At 44.1% G+C, this 20,491-nt stretch overlaps 1 protein-coding gene across 1 annotated transcript in view; it reads left to right on the forward strand.

The window, feature by feature from the left end:
• Positions 1-20,491, forward strand: part of LOC147012863 (mediator of RNA polymerase II transcription subunit 12-like protein) — a 97,076-nt gene that overhangs the window by 7,144 nt on the left and 69,441 nt on the right. Inside the window, 9 exon segments of the mRNA XM_085854187.1 lie at positions 3,118-3,267; positions 3,552-3,651; positions 9,573-9,709; positions 9,796-9,927; positions 14,161-14,287; positions 14,457-14,656; positions 15,127-15,219; positions 15,316-15,501; positions 15,715-15,859. Of these exon segments, the coding sequence (XP_085710313.1) occupies positions 3,118-3,267; positions 3,552-3,651; positions 9,573-9,709; positions 9,796-9,927; positions 14,161-14,287; positions 14,457-14,656; positions 15,127-15,219; positions 15,316-15,501; positions 15,715-15,859 (1,270 nt within the window).

The raw sequence follows: 20,491 nt of genomic DNA on the forward strand, positions 1-20,491 counted from the left end.
CGTTCGACCAGCGTCTATCAACGTGCTCGTTCCGCACGCACCAACGTGGCCTGCACTGTACATTCCCTGGCTCGATCGCAGCTTCGCTGGCCGTAGAGACGAGAAGACGTTCACCATCCGTGGAAAATCCACTGCTGCCAGTTAGAACTGAAGGTACAAAATCATGGATAAATCCGTGCACGTCTCACGAGCGGCGTACGTGTCTGCTATTCGAGCACATTCCATACAGTGCGTGCGGTTCCGCCATTATGCACGTGGCCCGTGTTCGCGTTCACACGACTCCGCTAGCGTGTCCGCGGGGCGAACACCCATATGTCGGATATTGATCTTAAAAAGGAACAAGCCGCTTCTACTCGCACACTCGTATCCTGCCAAACATGGCGTGGAGGAGTCTTTATTGGTCTCCGTACGCGTTTTGTGCAGCGTGGGCGTCATGCTGGCCGTGTTTCCCATCCCGTGAAAAACACCATTAGTGCAGCCTCTTAAGAGGTATTTATTCGCATGCCTTTTTAATGCAACCGGCAATTCTCCCCAGACCATCGGAAGCTCGAGTCGACAACCGCGCACTGCCAAGCACACATGACTCACCGCACACGCCGGGTTTAGGGCTCGCCCGGGAACGAGGATCTCTGTGCAGCAGATCCCTCACCGCGGCGCTGCACGCGCTGATTTCCACGAGGCCCCACCTTATAACGAAGGCGCACGTGGCTGATTTACCTCAGGAATAATCAGAAAAGAAGAAGAGTAGGGATGAAATGAAGAAGAAAATGATTTAAGCAAGCTATTAGATCATCGCAACGCACTCCCTTGTTGTCTCGCTAAACAAAAGGAAGGGGACTATCTACACGTATAATAATGAAATAACTGTCTTGGGACACCTATCTGTTGTATGCATGTGGTTTCGAGAACCGCAACAATATAATTACCGACGAGCTGCAGCCAACAATGCAGTGACTGATATTAAGAAGGCCTCTGCACTCTAAAATTACCATCCCCAATTTCCATTCCTCTTTCTTGTTTGTGTAACATCACAGTTATCAGTTAATGGTTTCAATAACATTGAAAATATCAATATATTATAATTTAACATTGTTGTATATCCTTCCTATAATTTGTGTGTGTGTGAGCATGCGTGTTTGTTGTGTTACTACTCCAACCGTTCTGGGCCGATTTACATCCAGACCTGCTACATAGGATCAGCATAACCCCAATTAATGCGTAGGGGTGTTATTATCTTTGCTGGTGGTCTTAGGAAGGGGGGAGGTGCAAGGGGGGGAACAAATTATGCATGTAAATGTGTATCGTGTATTGTTGCTTCCAGGTGGGAGAGGGTATTACAAGTCCCCTCCCTTTACAGTACAGTATTCCTGTCCCCATGTTTTCCAGTGCAGTGAGGTGTTTTGAATTATGCAGTAAGAGGTATTTTGAATTACATGTTTGAATGAGGATAATAACATAACCCACCTGGCTGTTGTCAGCATATTTGGTGTTCTCGTCTCAGCACTTGCTTCATAATGCTTCAAATTCAAACCCAAGAACAAATGTTCACCAACTATATTGATTTGTTTATTGTCGACTGAATTCCATTTCATGGAAAAGTATCCTAACGTGACATACGTATCCTAACGGTGCCGTTTCGCATCCTGATGTTCCACGGGATAACGGTCCGATGAAGTCATAGTCATCATCATCGCAATTTCCATAACATTTGGAATGTAAGAAATAACGATCACCATGTGCCATCGAGTCAAAACTGATGATGTGTACCAAGTGTTCCTTGCCTTTATTTAATTATAACCTCTGCCACCAAAGGTGGAAGGAGGTTATGTTTTCACCCCCCTCTGTCTGTTTCTGTCTGTCTGTCTTTGTCTGTGTGCAGGATATCTCAAAAAGTTGTGGACGGATTCCAATGAAATTTGGTGGGCAGATTGTGTATGTGTGACAAGGATGAACTGATTAGATTTTGGTGAAGATCCGAATCCAGGTCCGACTCCTTCAATTTTTGAAGTGATTTCTTCACCATTGAGAGAGGGGGCGAAAAACGATATATAGCATAATATCTCAAAAAGTTGCCGACGGATTCGGACGAAACTTGGTGGACACGTTGGGTGTGTGACAAAGAATTGATTCAATTATGGTGAAGATCCAAATCTGGATCTGGATTCGATACCCAATAAGACATTGGTTGCCCATCTTTTTAGAAGAAAACTTCACATTAATTGGTAACTGCTTGGTCATTTTGATTGTAGTGCAGAAGCTGCTGCCCAGAGATCAATCGCACTCTTTCGCTCGCAAGCAGTGTAACCTGGTGTCAAGAAATTTCAAGAAGACCAGACCTCAAGTTTCATATCTGTAGTACTGGTAGAAATTTGTTCAGGGTGCCGGCATTCGCTCACCTGCTCTGCAAACTCTGCAAAGGATGGATCCTTAACATCCACTAACTAATGCAAGCACATGGGATACCAGTTTATCGTCCATCCAAGGGACAGCTCGCACATTGGTGCCTCCCCTTGCCTGCACGACACCAGGATGATGGTTTATTGCTCAGCTGAAGTTCTAACCCAGGCTGGCTAGCTCACAGGCAAGTGTTCAACCCTCCAGGAGTCTAGGTTATGCTGACATCCCCTCAATAAGGTATAAACACCTGTTTCGTCCAAAGTTAAACATCCTGGCTTGAACATTGCCCTCGAGAGAGTTGTAATTTTTTTTGAGGGATCTTTCTACTTCCTTTGCCTGCATGCATTATGCTTATTGTTACCTCAATTTAACAGGTGATCCCATTTCCTGTTTTGCAAGTATTTTAAATCCATTTGCAAGATTGCTCTAAGGTTTTTATGCCTGGTGTTTGCTTAATGGTTTGGGTGGCGGGCTTTGGATCCTCGAGTCCTGAGTTCAAATCCCGCTCAGCTGTTGAATTAATACCAAGTGGGGCTGACTCTGCCTGTCATCCTTCCGAGGTCAGCAAAATGAGTGCCAGCATGCTGGTATACTGTGTCAGAGTGGCCACCTGTCCAGGATTGTGCCCAATAGCCAAGGAGACTGCTAAGGCAGCACCAACGCTCTACACAGAGTGTGGTCCCAAACTCCTCTCTCCTCTGAGGTTTTTGCCTTTTTCAGGTGGTTGCATTGTGCTGTCCGACTGCACTTGTGTGGAACTACTCTCAGCAGGAGAGCAAGAGCAACTCCCCAGGTTCGCCCCTTGACCTCCTGCCCCAGGCTCCCTCTACTCTGCCTATGCCAGGCGGCAACAGCACTTTCAACCAACAGGTTTAGTTGTGCGAACACATTTCGGTGCCACACTGTATGGGAGTTTCCTCATAATTGTTTTGTTTTCTGTCTTGCTGTAAAGCAATGGATTTGACTTGTTGCTGAATGACTTCTACTTTGTATACATTGCAGTTTGCATGGACAGCTTGGTGCCATGTTTGTTTCGTCATAACTGTTTAATTTACTCTTTCCATTTTGGAGTGATTCCACTGAAATACGATGCCATTCCTGTCGTTCCCCTTCTGTTTTCTCATTTTCTCTTTATTTTTTCCTCCTATCCAAAGGTGCGAATGCGACTTCGAGAGGCGGAGGAGCAAATTAAGAGGCGTGGACGAGCCGTCGAGGTCCGATGGTCTTTCGACAAATGGCAAGAGTCGACAGCTGGTGAGTGTTGTCACCTCCAAAAAGTGTTTATTTTCTATTGCAGCACGTTTCAAACATTAAAACAATATAAAATATTTGTGGCTGGTTATTTTCTTGCTAATCTTTTGGTTGAAGAGCTGTATATCTTCAATGGTTTTATTGGAGAGACTCTGAATTTGTAAAACGACTTAACCAGTCTCTCTCATGCACATATTCATCCCATTTCATCTTCAATGACCCAACCCTTCTTTCTGTCCATGGTACACTGAATCCTGTGATGAGGCAGTTGCTCTGGTCTTACGTGCATTCTTGTCCTGGAAAGCAAACCCGACCGAAGGCAATCTCAATGTATTCCACAACGTTCGAAACAAGTGTTTGTTCACTCTCAGGAGAGCCAGAATACATCTGTCCAACCTTAAGAATGAACTTTCAAACTTCTCTTCCTCCTCTAAAACCTGGTGGTTCCCTGTTGAGTCGGTCTTTGGTGTATGCTCTTTCCATCCCTTCCCTCTCTTCAAATGGCGGCTGATTCCACTCGTGAGAAGGCTGAATGCCTCAATTCTGTGTTTGCTTCCAAATTCTTCCATGTCACACCCAACTGTTCCTGGACTCTGTGTCTTTTGCATTCGAGAAGGTGAAGAAGTTTTCAACCATCGACTCTGACTCTGCTACTGGACTAGACAGCATCAGCTCACGTGTCCGAAAGACCTGCTTTCCTGCGCTTGCACATCCTCTATTCCTTTTCACCCTATATTTTGCCTTCTTTTCCTCACACTGCTAGCCTTGCTATTGTCTACTCTGCACCGGATTACTGGTCTCCTGTTTGGGGACAGGACAACTGCACCGTATTGAGGGGAGGATGGATGGGGCCATGTATCGCGAGATTTTGGCCAACAACCTCCTTCCCTCAACAAGAGCATTGACGATGGGGCGTGGCTGGGTCTTCCAGCATGACAACAACGCGAAACACACAGCCAGGGCAACTAAGGAGTGGCTCCGTAAGAAGCATCTCGAGGTCCTGGAGTGGCCTAGCCAGTCTCCAGACCTGAACCCAATAGAAAATCTTTGGAGGGAGCTGAAAGTCTGTGTTTCCCAGCGACAGCCCCGAAACCTGAAGGATCTGGAGAAGATCTGTATGGAGGAGTGGGCCAAAATCCCTGCTGCAGTCTGTACAAACCTGGTTAAGAACTACAGGAAACGTCTGATCTCTGTCATAGCAAACAAAGGTTTCTGTACCAAGTATTAAGTTCTGTTTGTCTGATGTATCAAATACTTATTTCATGCAATAAAATGCAAATTAATTATTTAAAAATCATATAATGTGGTTTTCAGGATTTTTTGTTTTAGATTCCGTCTTTCACAGTTGAAGTGTACCTATGATAAAAATTACAGACCTCTACATGCTTTGTAAGTGCGAAAACCTGCAAAATCGGCAGCGTATCAAATACTTGTTCTCCCCACTGTGTATGTATGTATGTATGTATGTGTGTGTGTGTGTGTGTGTGTGTGTGTGTGTGTGTGTGTGTGTATATATATATATATATATATATATATATATATATATATATATATATATATATATATATATATATATATATATAATATATAGTGCAATCCGATATTCGTTAATTTACTTTCTTTATTTTATTAGCCCTCTCATGCAGGACCACACACAACCACATTATAAAACACCATACTACAGACAGACAACCACAAATTTAGCCAAAGAGGGAGAGAGCAACGTTCTTGTTTTCAAACCATTTGGGTGGGAAAGACCACTGGACAGGGAAAACTCATTAAAGAAGAAGTAACATTTACTCAGGGGAGGACCTCAACTCGAAGATGATTGACAACTAAAGGAGGCGTTGACGAGTGAGCACACCAATGGGGATGGTGAGCACCACTGTTGCGTGTCAAAGGACAAGCCATGATCTTTGCTCCTGGGAACTCCACCTCCCATGAACTCTGACCCCTCCCTTCCCTCCCAATTCTCTGCCCCACTCAAGCTGTTTCAAAGGTGGAATGCCAGACCGTTCGCGGCTGTTGAAATGCACTCGGGATTCTGCTCTTGGAACTCGCTAAGGACCTGCCTGCCTGTTTATGAAGTATGAAGCTGCCTACCTGTTTGTGCCGAGAAGTCGCCTGCCATAACCAATCGTGTTGGAGTTGGGACAAGCTGCGCAAAGATCACTCCTTATTGACATACACCATTGGTTCACAAAAAATATTTTCACAAAAAAATAAGTGACCACTATATTCGTTATTAGTGTGTGTCTGTCTCTCTGTCTATCTGTCTGTCCCGAGCATAGCTCCGTGGGTTTTGATCCGATCCTGATAAAATTTTGGTGGGAGGTTTCTATCATGATCTCGTTGTGTTTTGCTGAGAATGGGCATGGTGCACCCATTGTGGGCGGTGCCACGCCCAAAATACGTGTTTTTAGGGGTTAGCCGATTTCAATTTGCATCTTCTCCTTGGGGGTTTGTTGAATCTGATAGGGGTTTCGGTATTTGGTTCGCCCAATGGCACCTGCGTAGCCCCACGGAGCTCGATTTTTTTTTCATTTTCGTCACAAGGTCACGAACTTAGAAAATTGCGAATTTTAACAAAAATCCATCTCCTCCGAGGGGTTTGTCGAATCTGGCAGGAGTTTCGGTATTTGGTTAGCCCAATGGCACCTGCATAGCCCCACTGAGCTTGATTTTTCATTTTCGTCCCAAGGTCAAGGTCACAAACTTAGGATATTGTGAATTTTTACATAAAAATCATACGACCGCCCAAACTTTGAGAGCTTGGATGGCAATATTTTTTATGCATAATCGTGAGGTCATTCCCACCTAAAGTCTTGAAACCATTTTGCTCTATCTCGAACACCTTGCCCGTGGCGCCCCCTTCAAGTTTGTTTTTACGCTGACTTCATCAGTCTGCTTAATCCGATGAGTGCGAAATGCCATATAGCCTATATGACGTTATATTGTTCCTGGAATGTTCCAGAGGAAGTTTTGCACCAAAGGTCATAATCCTTGACCTTTGACCTTTAAAGTTCACAAAGGTCAAATTTTCAAAGTTGTGGGAATCGAACCGGGTTTTCGACCTTCGACGAACTAACTCCAATAAGCTATAGCACGTATCCTGTTTCCTTATTTTAATGTCCACAACATTGTTTTGTGACCTTTAAAGGTTATGCAAAGGTCAAATTTTGAAAGTTGTTGAACGAAACCGGGTTTTCGACATTTTGCAGCTAATAACCTGTCACTCGTACTACATCATGTTGATCATTTTTTGACTTGGTCAAACATTATCACATTGTCTCATCCTTGACTTCTGAAACAATCTACATCGTCAAATACCGCTCATGAACCATCGTCGTCTTCAGACTAGTCTGTCTCTTGCTGTCCTCTAAAGAACTCCTATTCATCTTGCTCGACTCACGAAGAGAATTGCAATTCTAAAACAGCTATCAGTGACTTGCCACTTGACCCTTGCAGGTGAAATTTTAAATACACACCTCACATTTTCCCCTTTAAGCATATTTCACCCACACCTTTTCTGCTTTTCCTACCCCTCCTCATTCCTAATTTGACTCAAGATTAGTACGCATCGACAGACGTCGGCAGAATCCCGTCCTTTCTTTCTCTCAACCAAACAACGTTGAGGACATTACATTGTGACTCTATAAATGAGAGCTTGGTGCTTCTTCTTCATCTACTTGTGATTTTATGTTGAGGAGTGCAAGCCGAAAAGCTTTGATAATGTCTATTTTATTGAAATTCCGAAGATAATATTGTATAAGTGGAATACATTAAGTGCTAAGGGTTAAAATCTGTCCTTTTGTGCCTTTTTACCTCCACCACCAAAGGTGAAGAGGTTATGTTTTCAACCCTTTCTGTCTGTCTGTTCGTTTGTTTGTGTGCAGGATATCTCAAAAAGTTGTGAACGGATCTGGATGAAATTTGGTGAGCAGTTTAGGTGTGTGACGAGGATGAACTGATTAGATTTTGATGAAGATCGGGATCCGGATCCGACGACTATAATTTTTTAAGTGATTCTTCACCATTGAGAGATGGGACCAAAAATGGTATCTAGCATGATATCTCAAAAAGTTGTGAATGGATCTGGATGAAATTTGGTGGACAGGTTGGGTGTGTGGCAAGGACAAATTGATTCACTTTTGGTGAAGATCCAAATCCGGATCTGGATATGAGTTATTTAATTTTCTAAGTGATTCTTCACCATTGAGAGATGGGGCCAAAAATAGTATACAGCACGATATCTCAAAAAGTTGTGAACGGATCTGGATGAAATTTGGTGGACAGGTTTGGTGTGTGCCAATGACTCATTGATTCAGTTTTGGTGAAGATCCAAATCCGGATCTGGATATGAGAGTTATTTAATAGTGTTGCGGTTGAGGAAATTCGCAAAACACCATTCAGGTCCCGTAGCTGAGATATCTCTGTAAGTACATGTGTAGTTAGCCCCAAACCCATTGTTGAGAGGGAATAAATGTGATTCATTCGGGCTGCGACCCTTTAAGATAGTCGTTTTTCTGTTCTATCTTTATTTTGAACCAACCACGTCTCAACCGCCATCACACAACAACCACCAACCGCAACGCCGCTTCACAACAACAACAACAACAACGCCAACAGCCACGACCTTTACCTTCATAGCTTGCTACTGCAAACATCGCATCACCGCCATTCCAAGCATCACCGTGGCCATGGACCAGCACTTTAGACCCTCTACCACCTTCGCCTCTCCTTCTGCGGCCATTCCTGCACCGCTTGTGGGCACCGAGCATCAGGTTGTCCTGGACTCGTGCGGGCGCGCGCCGAGCCACGGGTACAAAGTGCAGCCTTTCCGAGGAGAAGTCGGTTCAGTAACGATACATGCCCACTTCTGATTGTCCAATCAGCAAGCACGGGGCGGTTTGGCCCCGCCTCCAGGCGGTCAGAGTGGAATCGATATATGCAAATTCGAGGATCAGGGGAGATTCACGCCCCTTTTTCTCCGTCCAATGGGCGAGCGTGGCTCCACCCCCGAGCTCGTTCTGATCCAGAAATTTGCATATGGGTTCTCCTGCCGTACTATAAAGCGCCGAGCGGGGCGAATCTAGCAGTTTTTGGGCTCGGGCGAGTTGTGGCGGTGGCGGAGTGTGGCAGCAGCAGTCAAGACGGGTCTGGAGGAGAGTGAGTCTGTCGGGGTTCGGAGTCTGTCGGGGAGCTGCAGAGAGGGGAAGCCGGGAGCGCGGTCGAGGTCACAGTGGAGTCGCTCGTCGCGGGACCCAAGCAACCTCTGTCGATTCCTAGGATTCCAAGTCGATTCCAACCGACCCTAGGATTCCAAGCCACCACCCTAACCACTAAGCCAACACCAAGCTTATCTCTCACTGTCTCGGCGGGAGTGCCCCAAGGCAGTGTTCTGGGCCCACTCTTAGTCCTGATCTTCATTAATGATCTCTCTGACTCTAAAAAAATCGTCTTTATCTATTTTCTGATGACTTCACCCTCTGCTGTGACATCCCTCATCCTTCAGACAGACACATTGTTGCCTCTGGCCTCTTTTCAGACCTTGACAAAATCACAAGTTGGTCCAACACTTGGAATATGTATTTCAATTGGGAGAAATCTCACACTCTCGCTATTTCTCCAAAAAGTTCATCTGGCAAACCTACTTTCTTACAATCCTCTTGAGGAAGTTCAGTCATTCAAACCCCTGGGTCTCACTATCAAACATGATCTTTCTTGTGCAAACCACATTTCAAAGTTATTCTCCAAAGCCAGTCGCCAACTGGGCATCCTCTTCTTAAACTCTGCTTGTTTTGCGAATTACCTTCGCAGTTCTTCACTTGCAGAGTGGAGATTCTTTTTTGTGGATATTCTAAGTACATGATTCAATGCTAAAATTCCTGTCTACCTTTTATCCATAATCAATGTACGTGCAGGCTTTACAATCAGCAAAGTTCTGCACACACTCGAGGTGCTTGACCGTCACTGCTTTGACCGTTCTGATTCGAGCACTTGCCTTGACTCACTCTACAACAAGGTCTTTTGTTCACCTCAGAGCAAAGAAGGACGGGAGGTAAGACACAGAATGGTATCTATTCCTCATCCTTCCATTCCCCTTGTCAACGCGGACCTTCTCACATTATACTCATGTGTCTGCAGATGTCGATGCCCGACGATGCTGTCGTGACGTTATTGTGTGAATGGGCCGTGAGCTGTAAACGCTCAGGACGCCATCGTGCGATGGTGGTTGCTCGCTTGCTGGAGAAGAGACAGGCTGAGCTGGAAGTTGATGTGAGTGTTTTTTTTTGGGGGGGGGGGATTAATTATTTGAGTGTCACGAAGAAGACATTGCCAAAGCTATCTGGATTTTTTTTATTCATTTATTTTTTTTAAAAACTTGGTTCGGTGAATTTTTTTGGCACCTTGCTTAATATCTCGTCCAAAGTTACCTTTATGGCATTGAGAATCAACGATACAGTTTGCTTGTGCATAACAGCTATGGTAGCCAGAGATTGCACAGATTGCCCTCTCCCAAAAGGTCAATAATTCAGCCAGATATGTTTTGATGATCTGTGTGTAATAAAGTAATTGGTTTGAGACTAAATTCCGCAGGACTAGAATCCAAATCTCTAATCCTGCTGTCTTTATCCACAGATGACCTAATAAAGCCGGACCAAATGTCCGTCCGTACGTCTGTCAACAAGTTTTCTTTCCGATCTTCATGAAACTTAGTATGTGGGTAGAGGTCGATGAGTGTTGCACAACGATATAACTTTTGTCCGGGTTCAAGGTCAGGGACGAGGTCACGTAAGTTATAAAAATCGCCATTTTCAAAACCTATCTAGTCTGCCATTCTACAAGATATTCGGCAACTGTTTATTGATTAAGATAGTAAAAAATATTATCTTGTATCCAACTGGACAGATTTTTGAATTTCCTTCCCGTTTGATCGTCACGTGATCTGGAAGATGGCCAAAAACGCCGATGCGATTCACAAAGAAGGAAGGAAGGAGAAATGAAATATAAATATAAAACACATTTTTAGCCTTTTTAGGTCATCTCTTCGAGCATGACCTAATAATATTGGTGTTGAGAGGAGAGGTGATGGTCTGTCCGTCCATTCACAATGAAGTTGAAGTGGGAGATCTGGTCATTAGTGATCCTGATAGAGGTTGATGAGACGTACACGATGGTATGACTTTCAAGGTCACCGAAGGTCAAGGTCGAGGTCACGAGGCCTTTGAAGTTGCGAAAATGACAATTTTCAAATTCTATCTCCGCCATTTCTCAAGCGATCTTGAATTTGATTGTAGCATATGAATCTATGGGACAATATCTAAATTTTCGTCGGGCCAGATTTTCGATATTCGCTTTCGTTTTCGTGTCACGTGACTTCAAAGTTTGCAAAAAATGTGAAAATGACTATTTTCATGCGAAAATGACGATTTTCAAAATCTATCTCCTCCAACATTTCTCAAGCAATCTTGAATTTGATTGTTGCATATGAATCTATGGGACTATATCTAAATTTTGTCAGTCCGGATTTTTGATATTCGCTTTTGTTTTCGTGTCACGTGACTTCAAAGTTGGCAAAAAATGCGAAAATGACTATTTTCAAAATCCATCTCCTCCTACATTTCTCAAGCGATCTTGAATTTGATTGTGGCATATGAATGTATGGGACAATATCTAAATTTGGTCAGGACGGATTTTCGAATTTCGCTTTCGTTTTCGCGTCACGTGACTTCAAAGTTTGCAAAAACTGCCCTACCTTCAGGAAGCTATATATTTTCTCGCAGAGATGACAGTCACTCGTGCACGGGTGTATTTTTAACTTCACTACCACAACCTCCTTTTTAGGTCATCTCTTCGAGCATGACCTAAATATATGGGTGTCGTCCTTCGATCCGTCCGTCCGTCCGTTCACAATGAAGTTGAAGCAGGAGATCTGGTCATTACTGATCCTGATAGAGGTCGATGAGACGTACACAATGGTATGACTTTCAAGGTCAAGGTCACGAGACCTTTGAAGTTGCGAAAATGACGATTTTCAAATTCTATCTCCTCCGCCATTTCTCAAGCGATCTTGAATTTGATTGTAGCAAATGAATCTATGGGACAATATCTAAATTTGGTCGGGCCAGATTTTCGATATTCGCTTTCGTTTTCGTGTCACGTGACTTCAAAGTTGGCAAAAAATGCGAAAATGACGATTTTCAAAATCTATCTCCTCCTACATTTCTCAAGCGATTTTGAATTTTATTGTGGCATATGAATGTATGGGACAATATCTAAATTTTATCAGGCCGGATTTTCGATATTCGCTTTCGTTTTCGTGTCACGTGACTTCAAAGTTGCCAAAAAATGCGAAAATGACGGTTTTCAAAATCTATTTCCTCCTACATTTCTCAAGCGATCTTGAATTTGATTGTGGCACATGAATCAATGGGACAATATCTAAATTTTGTCGGGCCGGATTTTCGATATTCGCTTTCGTTTTCGTGTCACGTGACTTCAAAGTTGCCCAAAAATGCGAAAATGACGATTTTCAAAATCTATCTCCTCCTACATTTCTCAGGCAATCTTGAATTTGATTGTGGCATGTGAATCTATGGGACAATATCTAAATTTGGTCGGGCTGGATTTTCGAATTTCGCTTTCGTTTTCGCGTCACATGACTTCAAAGTTTGCAAAAACTGCCCTACCTTCAGGAAGCTATATATTTTCTCGCAGAGATGACAGTCACTCGTGCACGGGTGTATTTTTAACTTCACTACCACAACCTCCTTTTTAGGTCATCTCTTCGAGCATGACCTAAATATATGGGTGTCGTCCTTCGATCCGTCCGTCCGTCCGTTCACAATGAAGTTGAAGCAGGAGATCTGGTCATTACTGATCCTGATGGAGGTCGATGAGACGTACACAATGGTATGACTTTCAAGGTCAAGGTCACGAGACCTTTGAAGTTGCGAAAATGACGATTTTCAAATTCTATCTCCTCCGCCATTTCTCAAGCGATCTTGAATTTGATTGTAGCAAATGAATCTATGGGACAATATCTAAATTTGGTCGGGCCAGATTTTCGATATTCGCTTTCGTTTTCGTGTCACGTGACTTCAAAGTTGGCAAAAAATGCGAAAATGACGATTTTCAAAATCTATCTCCTCCTACATTTCTCAAGCGATTTTGAATTTTATTGTGGCATATGAATGTATGGGACAATATCTAAATTTTATCAGGCCGGATTTTCGATATTCGCTTTCGTTTTCGTGTCACGTGACTTCAAAGTTGCCAAAAAATGCGAAAATGACGGTTTTCAAAATCTATTTCCTCCTACATTTCTCAAGCGATCTTGAATTTGATTGTGGCACATGAATCAATGGGACAATATCTAAATTTTGTCGGGCCGGATTTTCGATATTCGCTTTCGTTTTCGTGTCACGTGACTTCAAAGTTGCCCAAAAATGCGAAAATGACGATTTCCAAAATCTATCTCCTCCTACATTTCTCAGGCAATCTTGAATTTGATTGTGGCATGTGAATCTATGGGACAATATCTAAATTTGGTCGGGCTGGATTTTCGAATTTCGCTTTCGTTTTTGCGTCATGTGACTTCAAAGTTTGCAAAAACTGCCCTACCTTCAGGAGGCTATATATATTCTCTACTGGGCATGGTAAAAGTTAATGAATGGTGTCATTGCATAGCAGCTGACCTTGTATCTTGATACATTTTCCGCCGAAAGTGCAAAAGTTTCAAAACCCGAAATGTAAACGTCGGCATTTATTTTCAAAATATAATTTCGTGCACGCGCGCGCTAAAATTCCGAGTCATCTTTAACCAAACTGCGCAGTTCGAGCTGCGCAGTGGAGCTGCGCAGTAGAACTGTGCAGTAGTCTTCGGTCATAACTGAACATTGAGAACTTGTGGTATTATTTCTCGCAGAGATGACTGTCACTCCCGCACGGGGGGTAATTTTTATATATTTGTACATTTTCCGCCAAAGGTGCCAAAGTTTCAAAACCCGAAATGTAAACGTCGGCATTTATTTTCAAAATATAATTTCGTGCGCGCGCCAAAATGCCGAGTCATCTTTCACCGAACTGCACAGTCGAGCTGCGCAGTGCAGTAGTCTTCGTCATAACTGAACATTGAGAACTTGTGGTATTATAGAGATGACCGTCACCCCCACACGGGGGTAATTTTGTTTTTGTTAAATTGCTGTACTTTTCAAGGATGGGTTTGAATGGTTTGAATTGAAAAAATGATTTCATATTGTGGAGATAGTTCCTTTGTGAATGTAATCTTATTATGTGAGGTTGACGGATGAAAATTTTTAATTCCTTTGGGTTGTGTGAGAGTGTGCACTGATTAATGGAGTGGTGCTGCATTAAAACTACCAAACAAAGTTGTGATTTGGCTTTGTAACTCTGTGGTTTTGGACATTTGGATTGTATCTTGTTCTTTTGCCTGCTTTGTAAAGCATTTTAGGCCGACCTTTCTTGTCAATCTTCTCCTATTTACAGCGTTGTGGTGAATCAGAAGTGTTGGATGAGAAAGAGTCAATCTCTTCTGGATCCTTGGCTGGTGCAAGCCTTCCTGTGTTCCAGAACATTCTCCTCCGTTTTATGGATACTCAGGCACCTGTTATCAGTGAGTGGCACACTAAATTCCTAAACGAAACTCAGTCACCTGATCATGAATGTTTTTATCGATTTTATCCAAAGCAGAAACAAACAATGTAATCTATATTTTGATCGTTTCTCCATCCCTTCCTGATCACGTTCTCATTTCGTCCTCATCCTCCATCGCATTTGGATAGCCGTTATTGCAAGTGAGACTGAACGCAGTGAGTTTGCCAACTTGGTGCTGCTTTTCTGCGAGCTGATGCGTGCTAGTGTCTTCTCTCACGATGCATACCTGTGCACGTTGATCTCGCGCGGAGAGCTTGGCTGGGCTGGCACGGGACACCTTCCTCCACGATCGCCCGGCCACGAGTCTACCGAGGAAGTTCAGGGAAAGGTGCGGAATGGGTGACTTGGCTATTTGTCTTATCTTGCTCATTGACCATACAAGTTAGATGTTAAACAAAGTAGTTAATTGTAGCAATCGATGGCTGTTGAAAACACATCGGGAAAAAAATTCATTAATCCAGGTGCAGTTTCTTCAAAGTGTTTGGGCTGAAGTCTCCGCCTTTACTGATGGTCACTGATGGGTATAGTAAAAAAAAAAAAGTTTCGGGTGAAGCTGACACATTCACTGAATTAATCACTCATCTTGTAAGGATATGGTTGGAAAAAACATGTTTTGAGTGAGGAATCTTGTTTTTAGGGACTTCTCATAGACAGGGTGTTTTGGAGGATTTTATGGAGGAAATGTGTTGAATTGATTGGAACACATTGTATATTGATAGCTGGTTTTAATAGAGCTCTGATTGAACAGCGGTCTGGTGTGCATACATGTATGCGTATAATATTATTATTGTTATTTAGGAACCGAGCATGGAGGAATATTTGGACCTAGAATCTGGTGCTGTGAACCTCTTCGATGATGGAGACCCAAAGAGCGAATTTCCACATGACTTGGTAAATAGGGCTCAAGTTGGGTGAGGAAGTTAGCCCTGGTTGAGAAGCCAAAGCAGTGAGCTCGGTGTCTGTTTCTCCTTCCCTCCCAAACCGTAGATGTTTTCTCCTCCAGGGGATCCCTTAGCAAGCGAGTCAAAGCCCAGCCCTGCCTCGGATCGCACGCTTCTTGTAAAGGAGGAAAAGCAATCTCGGAAAGAGAAGGTTTCGGGAAGCTCTGTATTTCCTGCCACTCACGAGCTGAGCAGGCACCTGCAGTATGCAACACATTTCCCAATAGTTCAGGTGCTTATAACAGAACACAACATTATCCCTTGAAAGGGCAGAGTTCTTGCTTTTTTCACATCTCTGTTGCCTATACTCTTTCATCCAATAAATATGTACTGTGAATGAAATGCCATCGTTCTTATTCTGCATGAGTGATTATACAAACTGCGAGAAAGTCCGAAGTCAAGTTTATAGCAGGTCATCTCACTCTGAGCACCATTTTGACCCAAGGATGAATCGTCTGTGCATGAGTGCAACCAGCGCCTCATCGTGCTGTATGGCGTTGGTCGGCAACGTGACGAGGCACGTCACCTCACCAAACGCATCACGCGGGACATCCTGAAGATCCTGAATAAGAAAAGCACAGCAGAGACGGGTGAGTTGCTTTGCAAGGGTTATTTTAAAATGATAAGCTTGCTGTATTTCAACCCTTTCATTGATTGTGATGTAAGATGTTTTTTAACACCACCCTCCTCCTCACCCCAGCTGTGCTAAATGACATATCACAACTGGAACAGTATTTTTATGTTTGTTTGTTGAATCAAGGTTATTAATTGTGTATGATTTGTTGTTGTTTTTTTTAATTTTCAGCATGACCTCATGGTAGATTAGAACCAACCACTCAATTGGTGTGTCGTCTTTACTGACATCACTTCCTTGTTTAACCATCCTCTTTCATTACACATGAATAATTTGATTTGATGTACCATACTCTTTACAGAGCATTTGTGCTGTTGAAGCAGTTTTATGAGGAGGGTTATACTGGGTGGTTTGCCATTGCCTTCCAAGCATTGTTTGTCCATGCTCTATCCCTTAAAATGCTGAGCATCAAGCAAGGAAGCAGCACGTACCATTTTAGAAGTCTTTGGTATTACTTGGTTGGGGTTTGAACTCCCGACCTCCCTGTCGAATCATTACACCACTGAGTCTGGTTCCTTGAATAATATAAACCTATTGCGACAGACGTTGCCTTACGATAACCCCGAGAGGACGGTACCTCTTAAAAGACCACTATAGTCAATCACCCCAGAATTTCTCACGGCATCCCATGCCCAATGTCGTGTTACCATGCAAAGAAGATTGGGCATTGAGCGAGTAATGTGCCAGCGATCACACAACAGATCTTAATTAGTTGGCAGATTGGGACCAATTGTTGCATAACTGATTCTAGCTCTCTATAAGCCCAATTGAATATTGGTGAACAAATCCTCAGCTTCCTTATATCGCCACCAACATGCCACCCTCTCTGTGTGCCCAGTGATGGACTGACCGTCCACAGCGTGAACTTATTGTTGGTGTTTTGGCGAGAAACTCTGAAAGTGGGTCCGGTGATGTAACCAGGTGGTGCAACCTTGCACAACTACATCATACTGTTTGCAGGATTGGGCTTGACGTTCTGGCACGTTCTTCCTCGGTAGTTTCCAGCCAGTCTGGCACGTTCTTCCTCAGTAGTTTCCAGCCAGTCTGGCACGTTCTTCCTCGGTAGTTTCCAGCCAGTCTGGCACGTTCTTCCTCGGTAGTTTCCAGCCAGTCTGGCACGTTCTTCCTCGGTAGTTTCCAGCCAGTCTGGCACGTTCTTCCTCGGTAGTTTCCAGCCAGTCTGGCACGTTCTTCCTCGGTAGTTTCCAGCCAGTCTGTCACCTTCTTCCTCGGTAGTTTCCAGCCAGTCTGTCACGTTCTTCCTCGGTAGTTTCCAGCCAGTCTGGCACGTTCTTCCTCGGTAGTTTCCAGCCAGTCTGTCACCTTCTTCCTCGGTAGTTTCCAGCCAGTCTGTCACCTTCTTCCTCGGTAGTTTCCAGCCAGTCTGGCACCTTCTTCCTCGGTAGTTTCCAGCCAGTCTGGCATCTTCTTCCTTGGTAGTTTCCAGCCAGTCTGGCTCCTTCCTTGGTAGTTTCCAGCCAGTCTGGAACGTTCTTCCTCGGTAGTTTCCAGCCAGTCTGGAACGTTCTTCCTCGGTAGTTTCCAGCCAGTCTGGCGCGTTCTTCCTCGGTAGTTTCCAGCCAGTCTGGCATGTTCTTCCTCGGTAGTTTCCAGCCAGTCTGGCACGTTCTTCCTCGGTAGTTTCCAGCCAGTCTGTCACCTTCTTCCTCGGTAGTTTCCAGCCAGTCTGTCACCTTCTTCCTTGGTAGTTTCCAGCCAGTCTGGCACGTTCTTCCTCGGTAGTTTCCAGCCAGTCTGGCACGTTCTTCCTCGGTAGTTTCCAGCCAGTCTGGCACGTTCTTCCTCAGTAGTTTCCATCCAGTCTCGCACGTTCTTCCTCTGTAGTTTCCAGCCATTTTCACACATTCCTCCCAGTTGGGGTTGAGTTTTCTGAGGTCATTGGAGTATAACTTTTATTTCTGGCTCAACTTTTCTGGGAAAAACTTTTTGATCCCTCCTCTGATTCTCTAAAAAAATTTGAGTACCTTGTCCCGAAAACAAGAATATCCTATCACTCTTTACTGATCAAAATCTTTGCAGTTATTTTTACTGAAATCTTTTTGTGAAAAGAATAACACATTTTTTCTGTTTATGGCTTTTCTTTCAAGTTGAATTGTATTTTGTGCAGGAACTGAGATTTCTTTCCAAGATTGCATCAATCGAGTTGATTTTTCCTTACTGTCAGTCATCACTTTGTTTCCATACAGGTCAAGTGGAGGACATGGTGTTTCTTTCACTGTTGTTTCCTTCACTCTGCCACTGAAGGTGGATGGAAGTTGTTTTCATCCCTGTCTATCTGTCTGTCTGTCTGTGAGCAAGATATCTCAAAAAGGTATGGACAGACTTGGACAAAACTGGTGGACAGGATGGGTGTGTGACAAGGACAAATAGATTCGATTTTGTTGAAGATCCAGGTCTGGTGATTCTTGAAATCAAATTGTTCAATCCCCATTTCCTACCCCCGCCCCCCCCTCCATTTTGAGATATAAAAATTCTGAACTCTGCTGTTGAGTAATTGAGCCTGTTATTTCATGCACATTTATAGTTTCTCTTGTTTGCCATCGTATTAAAATAAAGCAAATCTTCTTCTTCTTCTTCTCTTTTTTTTTTTTCCTCCCGTTCGGGGTCGCCACAGCGGATCATCCGTTATGATCCGCATAGTGATTTGGCACATGTTTTACGCCGGATGCCCTTCCTGACGCAATCCTGGTCGCCTCTTACGACACAGGGATATGGTACACCTATTTTAACCGGCGTATACACCGGCCCAGTACACTGGTACTCACTTCGCCGACCTCGGAAGGATGACAGGCTGACTCAACCCCCTGGTGTAATAATTCAGTGGCCCAATGGGGCTTGAACTCAGGACCTTTTGGATCCCAAGCCGCTGCCTGAACCACTGCGCCAACACCAGGCATGCAAAAATAAAGCAAATGTATGTTCTATATATAATGTATGTATCTCCGTCCAATCATCATGATAGAATTGAAAACGGCTGAGCCAATCTCCACCGAATTTTGCATCCATGCTCGGGGTACGCGGAGCCATGTCATGGCCCCAAAATAATTCCCCCTTCCCCAAATGAGAATCTGGAGAGGGCTCCTGATTTTTGCCTATATACAGAGAATAGATTAAGCGGTTTAACTCCTGACTCCTGTCAAAGGGAGTGAGGATTGATGTTTTGTTTTCTCTCTCTTGGAGGGAACAGGTGTTGCGTTATCAAAAAGGAGACACCCCATCCGTCCATCACGCAAAGAAGCAGGACATCGAGCTTTAATGTAGCAATTTATGCTGTTGTATAATTATAGGAATGGTATAATCGGAAAGCTAATAATCGATTTACTTGGTTGGAAACTGAATAATCAGTTTACTTAGAACAAAAATTTGTGTCCCTTATTATTATTATTATTATTTTTTTGTATACCTTGTCGAGGCTCGTATGAGAGCTAACACACAACTCACAGCAAGGGGGCATGAGACAAGAGGGGCGGGAGTGGAAGGGACAAAACAGTGGGGAACAGACACATTAGGTGAACTGTGGAAGGGAGAGGGATGGGGATGGGACGGGGAACATGGCGAAGAGAAGATGGACATTACAGGGACTTTCAGGAAGGAAAGCAGGGGAATTGAAGGAAGTGGGCTTGGGTGGATTATCGGGGGTAGAAAAGATCGAGGATTTGGATGGGGTGGTAAGAGGTGGTGGTGAACAGCTGTTTTGAAAACCTGGAGGGAAGAATGGGAAGAATCGAGTGAGGAAGTTTATTCCAAAGGCGGGAAAAAATAGGAATGAAAGAGTGAAGATGAGCAGTGATTCGTGATTTTGGTAGTTTTACCAGAAGGGGGTTGTTGGCAGACCTTCAGCGCCCTGTGGAAATGTGGTGGGGACAAATCGCAGAGAGAGCAGGGGGGCAAGGCTGGAGAGGAGTCGGTAGAAGACAGAAAGACCACCAACCAACCTGCGGTGATTGAGTGAGAGGCCCAAAGACTCAGCTTCATTGCGGGAGATGCCGATGATCTTAAATGCCCTGGTTTCGACAGCGTGAAGCCGAGAAAGGTGGGAGGCAGGAGCCCCAGCCCAGAGGGGAGAGCAGTACTCCATCAGGCTACGGACAAAAGCTTTGTAAGTGGTCAGGAGCTCAAGAGGGCCGAGGAAGGACTTTGCACGACGGAGGATTCCCAGTCGGCGACTGGCTTTTGAGGCAAGGTTGGAAATGTGACTTTCCCAGGAAAGGTCATGGCAGATAGTGAGACCCAGAAGCTTGAAAGAAAAGACTTCTTCCAGAGGATTGTTGAGAAAGTGGATGGGAGGGTTTTCTAAACGGTCCTTTCGAAGAGACATAGTGAGAGTGTGAGATTTGTCTGGATTGAAAGACATGTTCCATGTGTTGGACCAGTTTGTGATTTTATCCAGATCTGCAGTGAGTGAAGAAGCTGCTGCTTGCCGGTCTGAGGGATGACCGATGGTACGGCAGAGGGTGGAGTCATCGGCAAAGAGAAATAGAGGATTTTCCAGAGAGTCGGAGAGATCATTGATGAAAACCAGAAAAAGAACAGGGCCCAGAACGCTACCTTGAGGAACTCCAGCCTG

This window comes from Eptatretus burgeri, chromosome 14 (assembly GCF_056783735.1).
Source record: "Eptatretus burgeri isolate ZD-2024b chromosome 14, Ebu_testis_v1, whole genome shotgun sequence".
Lineage (NCBI taxonomy): Eukaryota > Metazoa > Chordata > Myxini > Myxiniformes > Myxinidae > Eptatretus > Eptatretus burgeri.